At 38.8% G+C, this 19,819-nt stretch overlaps 1 protein-coding gene across 5 annotated transcripts in view; it reads left to right on the top strand.

Moving 5' to 3' along the window:
• CNOT6L (CCR4-NOT transcription complex subunit 6 like) overlaps positions 1–9,474 on the top strand; it is a 120,286-nt gene extending 110,812 nt beyond the window's left edge. For 4 of the 5 annotated variants that reach the window (XM_082837598.1, XM_082837602.1, XM_082837599.1 and 1 more), the window contains one exon: positions 989–8,258. In XM_082837598.1, coding sequence (XP_082693724.1) covers positions 989–1,201 — 213 coding nt within the window. In that variant the 3' untranslated portion in view covers positions 1,202–8,258. Of the gene's footprint in view, positions 1–988; positions 8,259–9,369 lie in introns of those variants that run through there. The other variant, XM_082837601.1, reaches the window with a different exon arrangement.
• Positions 9,475–19,819: the final 10,345 nt, after the last annotated feature.

Below are 19,819 nucleotides of genomic sequence, written 5' to 3'. Positions count from 1 at the left end.
TTTAATAAAGTAGCCCATTTCACTGTGATACCATTTAAAAATATTAGCTAGAACTCCCTGTGTATAGTATTTATGAATAGGTATTTCCAGGTGTGGAACTCTTTCTTCATACTTGGGCTCAGGCTCTCTTGATGTGGGAAGGAAGAAATCTGACTTCACACTCTTGCATACATAGCCTGGGGCAAAAAAAAGCACACTAGTTTTGAAACTTACTGATCAGATAAACCGAATCATCTAGCTCTGAGAGATACAACTGAATACATAGATAGGTCTTTACTGAATGTTTTTTGCTGAGGTACTGTTGTGCAGCAAGGAATCCAGAATTTATAGTACACCAGGATTTGTGAAAATGAATATTCTAAACTTAAGAACAGATTAGAATGATTAAATGTGTGCAGTATTTTGTATATATGTATAAAATTTGGGAAAGCTGAACTAGGATTAGCAAATCTGAAAACATGCTTTACAGTGGCTTCATTCAGATGTGTTTGATTGATGTACAAATAACTGAATATCATACCAGTTATCATTACAAGAATTATTCTTGTCAGAACTTTTCATTAACTTTGTATATGTTTGTATAAATATTCTGATTTTCTGTTTATTGTAACAGAGTCAGTGCAGTTTCCATATTGTTTATACTGATAAATTAGATTTCACTGACCCAAGCAAGCCAGTTCTAAAGATGCCTAGACATGATTTGGTGTGCTTAGCTTCTCAGTTTGCTTACCACTTATGCACATGTGCAAGGCTTTATGATTCCACTAGGGTACTGTGTTTCCCTGTCCAGCCACCTTTATTTCATGTAATACCCATTCAAGATTTGAGCTCTATTTGACCCATTGTGAAGAAGCAGGTGTACCAGAAATACAGGTTACTCAGGTATTTGGCTTTTACAAATTATGAATTGTTCTTTTATATATCTTAAGTTTTTCTTTTATCTAAGCATATATTTTTCTTTTTTTCCCAACTCCCAATCTCTTTTCAGGGCGTGATTGACTACATTTTCTATTCCAAGACTCATATGAACGTGCTTGGTGTCCTGGGGCCTTTAGATCCTCAATGGCTGGTTGAGAACAACATCACTGGGTGTCCACACCCTCACATCCCTTCAGACCACTTCTCACTGTTAACACAACTTGAACTCCACCCTCCACTCCTGCCTCTTGTCAATGGTGTTCACTTGCCTAATCGGAGGTAGTGGAGTACTGCCCCGCAAAGACGGGGATCTGTTACTATGGACCTGTACAGTTGTAAATCAAAGTATGTAGGAGTGAAGTATGGCCATCCTTAAGCTGCTTCTTCAGGTTCCTTTCATTATGTGTTTGCTATAAGATTTTGTACAATTTTGTGCATATTGGTATCATTTGGCACTAGGGCTGGAACCAAAGTATTATCACTCTCTTTCCAAATTTTTAATTTAACATGTTTTTAAGTTGGACCTTCTTCATATTATATTAGGAGTCAGCATTCATAATTGATAAATCACCAATCCAAGGCCCAACAACAGGGTATTTGTTTTTCCAGAACAAATACTTTCTTTTGAATGGTTTCAAGTGAGCCAACCATTTTTCATTTTTGTGAAAGGCAGTTTTTAAAAACTATAAATAAAAGATTTTAAACTGAATGATGGCATGCCTTGCAGGAAACTGCCTTGAATTTCTGTTTTCCATGATAAAAAACTGATTTTTGGCTTCCCAGTCATTTGCACATTAACAAAGCACTTAAATTTGCTAGATCTGTACATAAACTAGCCATAATGAGAAAAACTGAGAAATGAAAGGTGATTGCACAATATGGTTTCAAAATCAAGCATTTAACAGCACACAACAATTTGTTGGGGAAGTGCTGGTTGGTTTTTTTTATTTGTTAGTTTTGTTTTTTGAGGAATCGTTCTGTATTTTGTTCCCCTATTAGTTATAACCTTACTAGAAGTGTTAATTCTAAGCCTGTCTGTTCAGTTTCTTTATAGGAAAACAACGGGTAATTTCTACTGCCACACATCTTGAAAATAGAATTTGGTCTATTTAGGATGCCCACAAAATTAGTGTCCAGTATTTTTTATTGTTTCCATCCGCCCCTTTTCTGCCTGGTTGTGCTGGAAAAAACAGATATTACATGATCTGTATCATTTTTGCTGTTATGGTCAAATGTTTAAAAAATAACTACCGAATGAAAAGGCCCTGATCAAAGTTTTAGAAGAAGAAAGCTACAAATATTCCATGTGTTTCCCAGAGTAGGTCAAGTGGCTGTTGGTTTTGGCTTTTTGAGGTGACAGTGGAAAGGATTTGGGAGAGAGAACAGGGAGTAGTTGAAAACCTTGGATCATTTTTCCTGACTCTAGTTGCCAAATGGCCATTATATGCTTTTAATCTTTGTTTCCGTTGTCTGTCAGGGTTGAATTAAGAAGCTACTGGTTTATTCCCAACTGTTGATGCTCTTTAGATATGTTAGAATCCTTTTTTCGCCCAGGAGGGGCCAGTTGAAAATCTGTGACTCAAGAGGCAGTGGTTGAAATACCATTTAATGGGGGAAAAATTGGTTGGCTACTTGATGTTAATTATGGCACAGTAACAGGAAAAGGTTGTGTCTGTGTTTTTAAGTTTTTCTTTATTCTGCTTTTTTGCTGCTATAAGAGTTTTCTGAAATTTATATTTTAAACTTTTCATGCACTTTACTGTTTCTAGTCTCAAAATGTGATATTTTTAATAAACAAGAAACTTTCCATTATGTGAATGAAATTTTAAAAGAAAATAGACCTATATTTGTGTTTCACTAATATATAAAGTACAGGTCAAATTTAAATTATTTAATTAGTTTTAAATATATACAATTTGTCTCCTCTTTCAAACCTGACATCTTAGGCTGTTTTATTAGTCTTAAATGATGCATTTCCTGTGGTCATTTTATACTAATTTCTTCCATAGTAAATTAATCAGGCTACATAATATGATATTTCCCCTGAAGGGTAATTTTAGTGCGACGAGGGAGGTGGGTTGATGTAATGTCATATATGGGATTGCATCAGAAGGGTTCTGTAAAGCCTAAACTCCCTTTTAAAAGTGCCTAGTGATAGAGGCGTTGTTTGTCATCTATTATAATTGGAATGTCATTGTAGTTGAGTGAAGTTTGATGTAAATAAAATATTCTTTTAAAAATGTCAAGATATCAGAATAACCAAAATAAACAAAGAAACAACCCTTAAGATGACAGATTTTCCTCAATGTGCAGGTATCCCTTCTTATATACCTCAAGCATTCAACATCTAGCCATGCAAATTGATTACATAGTACTGGAAAGTAGAATAGCATGAAAAACTTAATTTTGTGGACATTACCTTTTTTTGTAATCAGCTACTGTATGTTTTATTTTAAATCTTTTGTTTTGGGTGGGTTTTCTGCTCTGGAGGTATATGCACTAACAAAACATTTTCCTCCTTTCATCTACGCATGTTAATTAGCAATGTGAGCAATATTTCTTACCATACTTCACTCCCAATATTTTTTGAGATGTTTGTATAAAATGGAATTTAAAGTTCACTTATGATTGTATATGAACCACAGAGGAGCCCATTTATTAATAAAAAAAACTTTTTTAATAGTTAAATGTAGAGGGAAAAATAAAAAAAATTGGGAAACATTGTAAACAGCTTAAGTTTATTTTGTGTATGATTGAGGCACTCTGTTGCAGGAAGGTGTGTAATTGGGTTCTCTCTGCTTCCAAATGCACTCTTTCAAACCATTCATTATCCTGTGTATTTTTAATGTGGTTTTAGTAAATGTTGGTAGTAGCTCTGTTAAAGTAGGTAATTGTGTTCTGTTTTGGGTGGCAAACACACTTGGGGCATGGTAACCCAAATTTCATGTGCACGGTTTCCCTTCAGCCCACTGCCCAAATTTCACACACCCTTCACCCTTTGTTCCCTTTGTAAAAGGAGTGGTATCTGTTTTGAGCTGCCAATTCAGATGATCAGAAATGCTGCTCTCCTCAGTATTGTCTTGTTAAAAACACATGCCATTTGGACCTTTGGCATGAAAAGCCAAAAGGAAGAGGTGAATGACATATGGTATATATTCAGTGAAAGTAAAATATTTATGCTCATATACTTTCTGGTTCTCAGAATAAGTTAATAAGCTTTATGCCATGGGGCTGCTGCATATTTTATCTGAAGATAAGAGAAAATTTGGGCATTTTTAGATTGTGATAATGTTTTTTTTAACTGTTAAATATGATTTCTGATATTTTTCTAAGAACTGGAGTGTTCTTTAAATTTATTGAAACCGTGCTGTTTGAGGAGGGGAAAACTGCACTGTTTGGCATTACAGCAGTCATACAGTGCATGTCGTCACTCACTCTCTCAGGCATCAGTATCCGCCTCATAGCTTTACACATTTTGATGGGGAGTCTTGCAGCATCCTCAGGACTGACATCTGGGAAAGGCTCAAATCCACGTACTGCTCCTTGCTTGTTGACTTTGTTTTAAAATATTGTGCCTGGTGTCAACTTTTAAGCAACAGCACTGCCTAAAAGCAAGCAGAGAACAGAATCCCAGCACCATTCTATAGGCAACTTTTTAGAATTCAAATATAGTAAATCTGTTCAAGATTTATGATGTTTTATGTAAAAAAATTTTTGTACAACGTAGCTGAATATTTTTGTTTCATTTCTTTGATGTAAGGCGTGTGAACGTTCGTTTGAATATCACATGTTAAAGTCAGGTATGGCACAATGGGTTCTGAGACCAGCTTTTCCTCCCTCCCATTTGCCTTGTTCCAAGCTCTTTCTTTTCAAATTACTTTTCTGCTATTCATAGGCAAATATTTAATTTTACTAATAAGCATCCTGTGTGAATGTATTACAGAAGCCACTGTGTTTTAGTGTTGTAGTTTGCAGAAATATAAAGCTTCATTTCTTATCTGTCCCTATTTGGTGTTTTAAAGTTACTTATTAAATCACAGAGAAGCAAGGGAGAAAGTTGAAAGATCCTGAAGGCTCATATCACTTGATTCTACGGTGGGTTGTATTAGAATTGAGGATGTGACACATTAAAACTGGAACACGGGCAATCATATGGTGTTCCATTTTAAAATTGTATCTCCTAAGTATATACCATTAAATGGGTGAAAGATTAAGTTTGGATTTGCATTTCCAAGAGTTTCTAAAAATCGCTAGTGCCATGTATAATTTCAAATCAAATAGCAAAGAATAGAGAAAGCACAAGAAAAAAAAAAGGTTAAATGTGTTCTTCGATGGAACCAGAGGCATATGGTTCTTCATTCCCAATCCAAGGCTAGATTTTCTAGCAATAAAAATGGACTGTGTCCCCAGTACTTACTTCTTTGTTTCTAAGGTCTTGTATTCTAAGTTTCTGAGGGATTTTAATAGCTTTGTAAAATGCACTGACTGATCATTTGCTTCAGTCACAGAAAACGTCAGCAGTTTCTGATAAATTTGGCAGGCCCTGAGAATAATGGTTTCCTAGCAAGCAAAGACTTTAGTGCACATTTTCAAAATAGCACTCAACAGAAATGTGAGTTCTCACACTTGTAAGGTAGTCTTTCTCTTCTACCTGTCCTCCCCCTTAAAAAAAAAAAAAACACCTTTCTAATGTGTAGATTTGTTTAACCTTTTCCTTCTGAACTGTATCCTGTTTGTAGAACTCTGTGAATTATTGGTACACAAATTAACTAGGGAAATTAGAATATTTTTCTAAGCTAGGAGCTTTAAAGTTTTGAATTTGTAGACAGATGAGAACTTTTATACTTACGGTTGCTTTGAGTGATTGTAATTTTTTAACAGCATCATGATTACTAAATTTGAATTCAAACCTAAGTAAATTAGTTCATCTTAACCTGGTTTACTTACCAAAGTTGTAATCTGTTTAAGAACAGGATGCCAAGAACATCTTGTGTTTTACAACATGATACATCTTCATTGTGTGTCACCTTAAAGCTTAAAAGGAAAAAGAAAGTTCTTATACCTATACTGCAGGGTGTTCTGAACAAGATCCACAGAAAGAAAAAGGTAGTTCTTTTCAGGAAGGTGGTAAGGGAGAACGTGCATGTTTCTTGTTTTTAACCAGATGCCTTGTGTAAGTTTCTCTGTTAAATCACAAGTTCTATAAGAAATAGGGAAATACCAGGAAAAGCAAGCTTTATTAGCCTAGTTAGTAATTTCTTTTGGCATAAGTTTGTTTGGTTAGACTTGGTTATTCTTGGAACCAAAGGAAAACAAGCATGTTGAGGTTTTATTCAACAAACATTATGACATCGAAGTAATGGAATTTTAAGTAAAATAATTTTCACTTTCAAAGCATGTGAAATAAGGACATTTCTGCATATTAAATGTTAATTTTCTATGGCAGTGGTATAAAATTTAGTAGCATTGTACTGACACGAGAAATTGTGTCATCAGAAATAAATCACATTATGAAGAGTGTTTGCAAATGCCAAGTGATATGAGTCTTTTGGCACAGTAGCATTGGGTGTATTCAGCTTCCAGAAACCTTCAGAAGGCATAGTTTGGCGCCTACTAGTTGTTGTTTTTGTTACAACAGTCTCCCCAAATTTAGATAATTTCCCTATTTGTATGTCTGTCACTTTTAACTCGAAAGCATAAGAATCATGGTAGCCCTCTCAGAAGTGGTTCTTTCTTGCTCATTTCAGTTTTGTGTTAATTCCTAATTACTGATATATGACTGTTTCCTTTCAAGTTATCAATGGTTATATGTACCACATTTGTTTAATTCGTTAACTCACACAATTGGCTCAGCGTTGATGTGTCAAACAATGGCTTTGCTTCTCACCGAACAGGCTTAGTTTCCCGCTACTTGTTTAAATCTTGGCGCAGTAAGTGATGCGGTAGTCTGGGTGTGTATTTATTCAGAAACTGTACTGTCCTTTCTCTGTGCTTAATTTGCTTAAAATATATTTCCTTACCTTTGAAATTCTTGAGCGGTGCTCTGCCAGGTTTTGGGGGTGTGGCTTGGATGGCTGTGTTGCTGCACACTGGGTGTGGAATTGTTCAGTGTTGTGAGTGGCAAATTTCTTAAACACCAGCAGCACTGAGAAGTGCACTATGGGCATTCGTACAGTTGTCCACATGCAAGCAATTCTTTCATCTAGGAGAAGCTGAAGGGTAGGATTCGTTGGAGTACTTAGTATATTTTGAGAGGGATGAATGTTTCACCTTTGGGTTTTGTTGTCTGAGTGGAGTGGGGCGGCATGGAGGGAGGTGGGTTTTGTTTGGGGTTTTTTGGAGAGTGTGTATGTACCTTTTCTCTCTGAAAGGGCCAGGGTGTTGGTCAAATTCACCGTGGATTAATTTATATATTTTTTTCTATTGTGATTTCTTTCAACCATAAAACAAGTGCCAACTAATTGTCCGTGAGATGACTGACTCTTCCACTCAGTTTACCATTTGAATAGGGAAGGGCTCATTTATTTTAATTTCTTGGCATTAAATGAATCTCCATTGTTTTGCATACATTTGAGTCATTCTGTGGCCTCTAAAGTGTTTTTGTAACTAATTTCATGGTTGGAAAGCAAAGCACATGAGTGTAAAACTGAGCAAGAAGTTTTGGTAAGTTTCCTTGCACACTTGGTAGTTTCTATTGATGCTATTCCAAGACAGATTCTACTGTTTTAGGTTGTGTATTTACTTTGCTTTTGTCCTAAGAAAAAGCCAAGCCCTAAATCAATTTGTTAACGTGTTCTAATAATCAATTTAAAATCTGAGATTTTCTTCCTTCTCTTTTAATCAGAAGATTTAATGAAGTGCCATGTAATCGTGGGTTACTAGTGTTTAATGTTTGATAGCCTGGTTCTGTGGTGTCCTAATCATTTAACACTCTGTCATCCCCGGAGAAAGTGGTTCTATTCTTACGGAACACATTCTCTCTGACAAAATCACCAGCTGCTTTATTTTTCTATTTATTACGGTTAAACAGTTGATGAGGTCTGTATCTTGACCAAACTGCTCAGCTGAGATGTTTTTCACAATAGACACTGTACAAAATATGCGTGCAAAAGGACACAGTTGGGTGGTAGTATTTTTTCATTAATGTGAACATTGACTAAACAAAGCAGTCCTGCCTTTTAAATCTTGTGGCAGCTCAGGAGGGAGGTGCTTAAGAACCTTAACTACTATGTCAGATGACAAAATACTTTTTTCCATTTTGGAGATTGGGTACTGCTCACACATGATGTATAGGGCTAAATATATGCTTGTTTCCTCGCACCTGTGTACTTCCCCTTCTCTCCCTCCCGTTCCTTCCCCTGTAGGCAATAAATGGCCATTTTGCAACTGCATACCTTTGTCTTGGTTTTTTACTCTTTATGTGTGCAGTTTAAGGGTCTGCTTTAAGGTCAGCATATCTCTTCTAAAGTGAAGTTGGGAGTCAAGGTCAGGCAAAAATTTCAAATTCATACTACATTTTTTTTTTCCTGGTGAAAACTACATTACTACTTAAGTGACACTTTGTTTAGAATAGATTTGGAAGATAGTCGTAGTTATGAGACTTGCTTTGGCTGAAGAAGTCTGAGCAGAGGGCCATGTGTCACTTCTGAGTGGGGCTCTAAGAGCCAGTGTGCAATTTGTCATATTCCCTTTTCTTGCCTTGATGATCATAGAAACCTATGTTGAGATCAAACCTCTCATCCTAGATCCTTGAGTAATGATGAACAGAGCTCCCCTGCTGAACTACATAGGACATGTAGTGTGAGTGAAAAACAACCGCCAAATCTCAGTGTCTTAATTCAATAAACGTTTGTTATTACAGCATAATCTAGCCGGTCCTGACTGATAGACAACTATCAGACAGATCTGCCGAGTTACCAGTATTGACCAATCTCAGCAGGTGAACCTGCCAAGACTTAGAGTAAATTCATTCAACAGACATTTAAGTATCTGCTGTGAACAAGATGGACAGGTTCCCCATCCTCCAAGAATTCACTTTCCAAATCCTCTTCTATTTACGATTAAGGAGAAAATAATGAAGTGTTTTTGTTAAAGGTATCTTAAATCTTAGAATCTTGGAAGAGGAGCGGGAAAGGCACACAGTGAAATAATTAGGAATTCTGAAAACTATGTTTAAGGATATTCAGTAGAAAAATGATATTAACACATGGTGTGATTGGGACCAGATTATTTTTAAATGAATAATTCAATATTATTATTGAGTGAAACATAATAAAAAACTGAACTGCCCAGTTTAACAAGTGTTTAGGGAAGATCCTGACAGATTATTTTGGAACAGATTGCTAAGAACATCAAATCTCTAGGCTGAAAGCTCAGTGCCTACTGATTTGTCTTTTCTACTAAGGACCCATTGTGAGCCTGTCACTGACCCTGAGGACCATCTCTTTACAGAGGCCTTGATGTTGGCCAGCATTTTGGAAGTCCTCCAAAAGTAGAATCACTCACCTCTGAAGTGGATCTTGAAGGGACCAGGTTTCAGGATACTGCCTTACTAAGAAGACATACAGGGCAATCAAGACATTCACCAGGTGACCTTGCATTCCACCATGTGATCTTGGGCAAAACACATCCTCATTGGTAAAATGAATATAAGAAACTAAATCCCATGAAATGGTTCTCTCAAAAAGCAGACACCAAGACGAGGGCTTGCAGGCAGGGTTTCTATTTGAAGAAGGGATCCCAAGAAAACAGAGTAGGGCACTAGGAAGAATGAAACAGGGAAGGAGGGAAAGCCAAGTCAAGGATGCACTGTTGAGCTAATCCTCTGGGCAACTGGGGCGTAAACCTGCCACTGACCTTCTGAAGAGCTGAATGGAATGCACCTCAAAATTGTCCTCATGAGGGGTAGGAGAGGAGAGGATGTGTTTTGGAGTCTCATCTCCCATGAGGCAAGGGTTGCTCCATGGGTGTTCATTCCTTTTCCTATCCATGTTTGTACATCTATCAAATCCGCTAAGCAGGTTCTTGCAGGTATCCCATACAATAATAGTAGAGAAATGGGGTGGGAGATGGTGCAGAAAGCGAGAAACATTTGGTGGAGCTGAGGTTACAATTAATATATGATTAATGTCATCCTCCCTCTTCCATCACGCCTTCCACATCTAGCTTTGCACCACCACATCAGTAGTCTAGGTTGCTTCCCTAACGTTGGGTGACCCAGACCTTCATCCCAACAAGATGTATTTTGCTTGTTGGGCCATTGGTAAACAGTCTGCTAACCCATACCTGGGCATGAAATTACCAAGAGCTGCCCAGTGAATCCCGTGGATTCCAGACATGCTTCTTCCTGCCTCCCATTTTGTAGTAGTAGCACCCGTATTTTCTCATGGCAGTTTAACACTGGCATGGTGAGCCCCACATGGCCCCTTCCTGGGGGCAACCTACATCCAGTGCCTGGGCAGTGTGGGCATGAGGGCCTGGTCTCAGTCCACACCTCAGCAACTCTGAAGGGCCAACCCACCAGATGTTCAGAGTTCCCCATGGTGCCTCTGTTGAGACTTCACTGTAACCCAACTTCTCCCTTGGTCCAGTTCTAATTCCTTTCACGGGGTGTGATTCTGAGAGCACTTTCTAAAGTAATAAGTTTCCTGAACACTAATCTCCGTCTCAGAGTATGCGTCCCAAGGGACAGGACCTGCCACACTAAGTTTTAAGGAATCATTCCAGAAGCATATTAGGACTGCCTCCAGGACTCCCTGCTAAGACTTTAAATTTTGAATCATTAGAGAGTGCCACTGTGTCAATAAATTGTTTCTTATGTACTCTTACTGAGGTCTCTCTGGCCCAGCGCTTTCAAAATCCACTTCCACATGTTTCTCCAGTTCCTGGTCATAATGTTAGCCCAGGTCTTATAATTCATTGGGAAAGTGGTTTTCTTCTGGTGTATTCCTCTGCACAGGCTGTGCTGTGATGTTTCCAGGGGGAAGGGCACCAACCCTTTACATTTTCTGGAAGTCACTTCAGCCCGAGGGGGAGGGGCTTGCAACAATGAGGGGAGGTGCAACAGCACTGGCTGCCTCTTACTTTGTTTGCACCTTTGTTTTTTTTTTTTTTTTAACATCTTTATTGGAGTGTAATTGCTTTACAGTGTTGTGTTTCTGCTGTATAACAAAGTGAATCAGCTATATGTGTACACATATCCCCATGTCTCCTCCCTTTTGCGTCTCCCTCCCACCCTCCCTATCCCACCCTTCTAGGTGGTCACAAAGCACCCAGCTGATCTCCCTGTGTTTGCACCTTTGTGCTCAGAGGCAGCAGTTGGCATTCAGAGCACAGAGCCCCAATATTTGGAGAACTGGGTTCTGTTTGCTCACCCTGCCTCCTGCAAGCTGTGTGCTGGCTGCTCCAGGAACAGGTGCACAGCTGCCTGCCATGAGGCTGGGGGTGGGGTAGCTGCTACTATGCTAAGAGCTGACACTGACCAAAATTAACCCCGATTTACCTTCCAAGCCTTCCCCTGGAAGTTTCAAGTCTTCAGTAGACTCCAGAGTTCTCAGATAGATTGTGCCAGTGTAATTGTTGTCTAGGTGGGGAGGCAGATTCCTGGTGCTTTCTACTCTGCCATCTTCCTAGAACCCTCCTTCATGTCTAACCATTTTTAGTGTCAATACAACCACAACCTAATGCTGCTATGTAACAGGACGCCAGTGTCCTTTACACGAATATGCTCCTGTCACAGATGTATTTCTTAATATTTTGGCAAAAGAATGTCTTCTGGGCCCTTCAAGGTGAGGGTATGGTTGGGAGCGGCTAAGCAGTTTGTACATTTTGAACCCGTTCCAGAGTCTCATCTCTAGGATTCTCCAGATGCCTTTGCCTGTGCCTGTGCTACCCACTGAGGTAGCCTCATGTGGTTGTTGAGCACTTGAAATGATAGTTTAAAAAATATATTAGATTAAAATATGGATCCTAGAAAGCTAGGAATTACATATGTGGCTCATATTTCTGTCTGATAGTTCTTCAATGTGCCAAACACGTTCTGCCATCTTTGCCTCACATGTTTTTGGCATTATTTTACTAACCTAACAGGGTTAGTCCCACCCCCTGGTGCTTCAATCAACACATCTAATCCTGAATCCCAGGCAGGTGTACCCATGTCATATACGTTCACACTGATTCAGTCTTCTGAATTTCATTCTTCTGAATAGTCTTAGAATATATCCTGCTGTGGTCTGAATGATCGTGTCACCTAGAACTCATACGTTTGAATCTTAACCCGCAAGGTTCGTGATATTAGGAGGTGGCGCCTTTGGAAGGGGCTTAAGCCATGAGGTTGGATGCCTCATGAATGGGATTAGTGGGTTATAAAAGAGGCTCCAGAGAGATCCTTTGTCTCTTCACCATGTGACAACACAGCAAGAAGGTGCCATCTGTGAACTAGGAAGAGGGCCCTCACCAGAGGGTGACCACGCTGGCGCCTTGATCTTGGTTTTGTTTGTCTTTTTAGGCCACGCCACGTGGCTTGCAGGATGTTAGTTCCCTGACCAGGGGTCGAACTCGTGTTTCCTGCAGTGGAAGCACGGAGGCCCAACCACTGGACGACCAGGGAAAGTCCCTGGTGCCTTGATGTTGGATTTCCAGTCTCCAGAACTGTCAGAAATTTCTGTAGTTTATAAGCTGCCAGTCTGTGGTATTTTGTTATACCAGCCTGAATGGATTAAGACATATTCCTATACATGTTTTCAAGACTTCTTTCAATACAAACTGACAAAATTCTGCAACTCCTTTGGTGTATTTGCTGTCTTTCACTGGAGCAGGTCCTGTACCAGCTTTTCCATCTGGGCTATGTTGGGATAGAACTTTTGTTATGAGGCTAGAGACAATGACGGGTGGTTAGAATGGGTTCTGTGGGGAATAAGCAACCTCTTCTCTGGCAAATGCCACAAGTGAAGTCATGCAAAGGTTTAATGCAAGTGAAGGTTGGTTGCCTTGGTGGGATGTTAAGTTGACAAATTGACAAGGGGAGAACTATTTCTGCTAGCTAGGAAGATTCAGGAAGTTGGAAAGTTCAGAGTTTGCAGCCTCATCTCTGTGCAAATGTTACCATCCAAAGTCTCAGTGAAATGCTCCTTTGCATCCAGAGCCCTTATCTTAGCATAAAATAACTAATAGGACTATACATTTAAGTAATGTTACAACTTTTTCAATCTATATTATCAGCCATGTCTGCCCTGTGACTCCAGAGCAATGGAATGTGGCTACGAAGCCTAAGGTTTTATGTTAAAACTTTAAGGTGTTAGGTTTATCTTTTTCTTTGTGTATATTCTTCAGAGCAATCAGAAGCATCCAGACCATCTAATAATTCTTGTTAATCATGATTATTATCATAATGGTCAAGTGCATCAGTTACTTGGCCAAAGCGTTGTCTTAACCCTGTACTAGTCTCAAGAAACCACAGCTTATTAAGTAATCATGATGCTACTGCACGCCACAACTTACTGGTGTTCATTTATTGCCTATAAAGAGGTCTTCACTGTATTCCTGGTCAAACAGATAACAGCCCAATCTCAGGGTTCCGTGTTGAATATCAGTTTCCTGCAACCATTCCTGATACCAAGAGCTGTATCAGTAAGGAGCCATTCAGAAAAACAGAAACCACTTTGGGCCTTGCAAACAGAAGAAATTTCGTGCAGGGGACTGGTTACAGGAAATGGAAGAACTGGGAAGCCAAATAAGAAGGTATTGAGACAATCCTAAAAAATTTGGAGAAGCAGGATACTGCTACCACCACTCGGGTGGATGGAATGTAGGGAGGACAGAGTGCTACCAGGGCTCAGAAGCTGAGCCATCTGCTGAGAGCCGGAACCTCTCAGTGGCTATCTTGTGAGATCTGAAATATATTGGAATGATTATCCCATGAGAACTGGTGTTATGGAGGGAACATAGCCAATGCCAGAGATGCCACCAAAGCAGAGAAGGAGAGGGTAAAATACCCTGACTACTTCTCTCTCCTACCCCTGAGTAATCCAGCAAGGCTTCCCATTTGCCAAACCTACTGAGAAACCACTTGTGAAGGGACTCTGGGAAATGTAGATCCTGAGATGCAGGCAGAACTAAGGAAGAATGGGAATGAATCTGAGAGCAAGCAGGCAAATGACCAACACAAGAAGTATATCCCTTTTTTGTAATTATGTACACGCTTGGTGCTGTAGGTGGAGTCATAGAGAGGATACAGTACAGACTTTGCTTCAGAAAAGCTTGCAAACATATGGCTATATTTGTATGTCATTAGTAGTAACAGCATGAATGCCAGATGAATCTTATGTCATCCTAGCATTAATTTTCTGGTAGGGCTACCTACATATTTTTTATATATAGAAGAAATCACCATAAATAGCATCTTATGAGAGGCATGAAATTACTTGAAGTAGCAAGCTTTTAAATATGATTCTAAGTACTTTCCTTATTTTGACAACTTTATTCAATATTTTACCTGTTAATAGAGAAAATTAAGAAAACCCAAAGAACAACACACACCTTCCCTTCCATGAGCTTGGCTTTCTTTAGTAATTTGCAACTACATAGCCAAGGTGATTTGTCTAAATTTAGTAGACCACAAATGATGTGTCAAAATGAGGTACTAAACATATGGAGAGGTAATAGTATGGAGAATCCTGCTGTGAGATATTTATTTCTGTGGAAACTTTAATCTTTATTATTTCCACATCTATGAAATATTCTATGAGGGGAAAAAGGGGAACTCTTTTGTTTTAAGAGTCTTATTCTAAGCCAAAAATACTCTTGCCAAACTTTTTGCTTATACCCTTGATGGTTTGTCCACTGTATCTACCAAAAATCAGATAAGTTTGGAAAGTTTACATTCTATACCAGGTTTAAAAAAGAAAGACTTTATGTTTTGACTATGTGAATTCTCTACGCTGTGATCAGGAAGTTAGATTCAGGCATTGACCCAATGATCCATGTAACAGCTTCCATTTTTTTCCCCCATAGGAGGGAGGAAAGATTTGCTAGAGAGGCTGACAGCATGAGAATGTGCTACTTCTTTTAACCCTCCAGATTGGGTTTCTCCTCAACACAACTGGCCAAGCAGTTGTTTCTGAACAGTCTTGGATGCTCTCCACATGACCAGGTTTTCAGTTGTATATAGTAATGCCTTCCATTAGAATCAAGGGGATATCTTTGGCCATCACCACAAACATCTGACTTGACAAACTCACCGTGTACAAACTACATGACACTGAATACTGGATTCAATGTGAAGATGGCAAAAGACAAATGTTTCCTCTCCTGTCCTGATGCAGGCCAGCTTGTAGGCATACTTCTGGGGTAAAAAAAAAAAAAAAAGGCATGGAGCCATTAGGAAATGTGTAGGCTAAGTGAGGGATGTGAGAGGATACAAAAAATTAGGTTCCTTTTGCAACTTCCCATTTTTAAAGGGTGGAGCAGCTTTTATCATCTTTGCACAGTGCCCTCAATAAAATGTTTATTGAATGAATTCATTCAAGAAGACTTAGAAATATGACAGCCCTTCAAATGTTTGAAAACTGTTATCATATGGGAGAGGAATTATTGAGCCTCTCTTTAATAGCCACCCTCTGTTCTTAGTTTTCCTCCCTTTAAAGACACACAGAACAATAAATGGGGGTGTTTTAAAATTATTAGAAGTATTTAAAAACAGACCACATAGAGATTTCCTTGCTACTACTTCTGAAAACACCATAGAAGAAAATATGGTTTCTGTAGACAGTAAGTCTAGATGACCACTAATTGGCCTCCCAACTCTGGCATTTAGACTCATAGAATCTTCAATTTTCATTATCATTCAGATAGTTATGTTCATAGTCATTAATAAAAATGTCTTTGAAGTATGCAAAGAATTAAAATATAACTGGGACTGAAGGAAATGTAATGGCCAATTTATTTATGTATATGAGTAATTGAATAAGTAGTTCAACTCTTAACTGGACGTAATTAAGCCTCTTTCATTCTGTAGAATGTTCATTTGATTCCATTACCTTCTCATCTTGAAAGAGAAGACAAAAGAAAGGGAAATAACAAATTTGACAGTGAAGGAAAGGAAAATTCTTGTTGTTTCCCTCCTCTCTCACTCACTCTTTAGACCCTCTGGACCTGGAGAGAAGCAGCTTAGTGGAGTAGTGGGTCCAGAAACCCAGAGGTGGTCGGCCAACTCCCAGACATCAAATCAATGACCCTGGTCCTTATTTCCCTCAACCTTTGTGTCACATTCACTCATGATAAGCATCCATTACTTCTTAAAAATTCCATTCTCTTGGCCTTTGTGAACCTTCAGAAGAGTTGAAAAAGACTCAGGAAAAATTATTTCTTCCCTGTTTGTTCCTTTTCTTTCTCTCTCCACTACCTTCGACTTATTCCAAGCATCAGCCCTAGTGCTTCCTTTCCTTTTCATTATTCCATCCATAGATGACTCCCTAACGTCTAACTCTACCCCAATCTCTTCTTTCTTTTTCTTTTTGTTTTTTGTTTTTTTTTTGTTTTTTTTTTTTTTTTTGCGGTACGCGGGCCTCTCACTGCTGTGGCCTCTCCCGTTGCGGAGCACAGGCTCCGGACGCGCAGACCCAGCAGCCATGGCTCACGGGCCCAGCTGTTACACGGCATGTGGGATCCTCCCAGACCGGGGCACGAACCTGTGTCCCCTGCATCGGCAGGCAGACTCCCAACCACTGCGCCACCAGGGAAGCCCTCTTTCTTTATTTTTAGTCCTCTATTTCTGACTGCCTCTGTGAAATTCTTGGGCACACGAATTTCACTATATTCCAAATTAAATGAATCTTTCCATCACTTGTCCTGTTCCTCCTCTTGGTTTCTTAGGTAGGGTGAGTAAACGATTCCAGTCAGGAGTAGGCCAAGGTTTGGGGAGCCATGGAAAGCAAGAGGTCAGTCAGAAACATTACAGATGTAAGACCAGTAGGACTTGATAAGTACTATCTTTCTCTTCTCTATTTTATTAAGTACAAATCTATTATTACTAATTTAAATTGTACAAAAAGTCATTGATAGTCTTTTTTTACTGTGCTGTTTTATAGTTTTATTTGTAAAGGACTTCTAAAAGTTCAATACTAAACTTGGTCTGCCAACTCTTAGTGCTTTAGGCTTTTAAGTTTCTCAAATTCAACTGCTCCCATTTTGTAGATATTTGGGAACTTAATCTCCACAGTTGGGAGGTGGTGTATATGTGTGCGTGCTGTAATAGATTATGAGCAATGAAAAAATAATCAAGTGTGGGGTTTCATAAAAATGGAAAACTTATCAAAGAATTGATTACATCTATACCTCCTTGTCCCTCTTCTCTGCATACTTCCTCCTCAAATCCAAGCCACATTGGGTGGGCTTTGTTACTGGCCTATATGGAACGTCTTTTTTACTCTAATGTTATCTAGGGGTATTCCTCTGACCTGATTACATTCTGAATACAAGTGAAACAACTGGAAATGGCTCTTTGTTTGACAGGGCTGAACTGTGTTTTAAACATCTGCTGTCTAAATGCATATTAAAGAAGCTTCTCCAAGTAAATGTCGTTGTCTATCTGTGGAAAATACTCAGCTGTCTGGAGGGACAAGTGTTATGTCATATGAGCTCTCAGTGTCTCTTCCTATCCTGAAAACAAACACAGGAGAAAGGAATAAGAAATCCTTTCAGCATACATGCCAAAGGTCTGAGAGTGCCTTATTATAGTACAGTTGTTAAAAGCATGTATAATATTTGTCTTTTTGCCAGAATTAGGCAATTACACAATTACTATACAAAATTCTGATCTTGTCTGAAACTGCAGTGGTGGGACTGTCATCTCTAGTGGAATTGTGAACTCATGGGCCACCAGTTTTTCTCTAGTGACAGTGCCCTGTGTATTTTCAGGGATGCAAGGAGGAGCGTCTTGGTGAAAAGATGAAATGGGAGAAATGTTTGCTGTGATCCGCTTTTCTATTCCCCTTATCTGAGACTCAGGTGCAAAAAAGAGGGCCTGGGATGACTTTGGGAAGAAAAAGAAGAAAGAAGAGAATTGAAAGGGTTGATTTTTTTTTTTTTTTTATGGTGGTAGTGTTGAAAAATTGGTAGTAGAAAAAAGAGTTCTAGGAACTGGAGGAAACAATAAAAATGGTTTAGCTCACCTGTTAGCTGTGGGTTTATGCTGGTTAACATGCTATACCTATAGCAGAGCTATCATATTGCATTGATTTATTACTATGAATATGTAAAAGTGCTTTTTAAACTAACAGAAGTTCTCTTTTTATATTTTTAAGAATATTGATGCAGGAAAAAATGGATGAAAATACATCAAAATGGTTACTAGATTTTAATTCATTTTTATATCCTACTTCTTTTCCACTTAACATTATAACTTAAGCATTTCTCCAGGTTAATAAATATAACTTCAATACCACAGAATATTATAAAGCCATTCAAAATGTTTTGGTTGTGCTTTCATAGGGTTGAATTTTATATTTAATGAACATATAAATTGCTTCTAATATTTTGCTAATATATATCGCTGAGACTAACATAAATGTACTAAAATTTTACATTTTCAATATCAAAACTTACTTTGCCAACATTTAGAATGATTGGAATTGCAGAGGAGCATTAAGATATTATGTGGCTCAGACCTAGCCCCATGTGAAACTTCGGTATCTAATCCACCTCCACCATTACAACCCAGGGAGCCAGGGGTTAAAACTCCCAGCAGATGGTGCTGCTGATGTTGATGCTGCTGACTGAGCATCCCAGGAATTTAAATACTTGCTTAAACAGGGTTAATACATGGAAGACAGCTGGTCTGTGGCAGAATTAGAGGTCGGGAGGTTAGTCACATTTCCCTAAACATAGAGGACACACCAGTCAGTATCAGTGAAAGCAATTTAGGGAAAGGAAAAAGCAGAGGGGTTCTATTTAAGGGAGCAATTGAATGAGAGGGTAGATGGTGCTAGGGTAGAACAGAATCACCATATACCGAGGGAGGAGGACGAGGAAATGAAAGAAGACCGAGACAGGCATGGCGGAACACTGGCCCACATCCTCCATGCTCCAGCCCATTTCCCAACTCCAAGTTTCATTGACCTATATTTTCACCAGTATGTGGATGTGAGTTAGCAGAGTTTTGATCTTGCCAGGCTGTTAGACATTTAACTTGGCTAATTTGCTCTGTAAGAGGACACAGTGGGATGTTATCAAGTTGAAAGAAGCTATTAATGTCTTGGACTTAAAATCTCATCAAGGACAGTGACTGACATCTATTGCAGTCCAAATTCTGCAAATGCCTTGAGGGTCTGTTCTTTGTGGAGCACTGTGATAGAAGTTTAAGGGTTTGAAGTGGAAAAGAAGTAAGACAGTCTCGGCTCTCAGGTAGTCTACTAAGTAATACAGGGATGGTGGATGGAGGAATTCGATGTGATGATGATTGTAATACTGAGTTCACTAAGAAAACTGGTACAGAGAAAGTGGTAGGTGCTTCAGAAGTGAGAGACAAGGATTGGCAAGGAACGCTGAATTTTTATGAATGATAGAGGAAAATATTAACAAAGATGTAGAAGGCCATTATAAGTGAAAGAATCACATAAAGAAAGGCACCTAGGGACTGTTTCCACTTCCTCCCCCACCCCGGTCCTCCCCACACACACACACGGATGGGTACACATACTTCATCTTAAAGTACTCTGAGGTCTCTTTATGGAATAAATAAATCTATTCTCAACTTCAATTTCTGACATTAAATAGTGTTCCAAAATATATTTTGAATATTTGAAGGCCCAGTTTTTATATGGCCTACAGAATGTTACAAGGAAAGACCATGGGCTTTAATACTAGAGAGACTGGAGTTTAAATTTCTATCCATTTTCTAGTAGTG

The sequence above is a fragment of the Leucopleurus acutus genome (assembly GCF_964270905.1).
Source record: "Leucopleurus acutus genome assembly, chromosome: 4".
NCBI lineage: Eukaryota > Metazoa > Chordata > Mammalia > Artiodactyla > Delphinidae > Leucopleurus > Leucopleurus acutus.
This window is presented reverse-complemented; position numbering and strand designations above follow the sequence as displayed.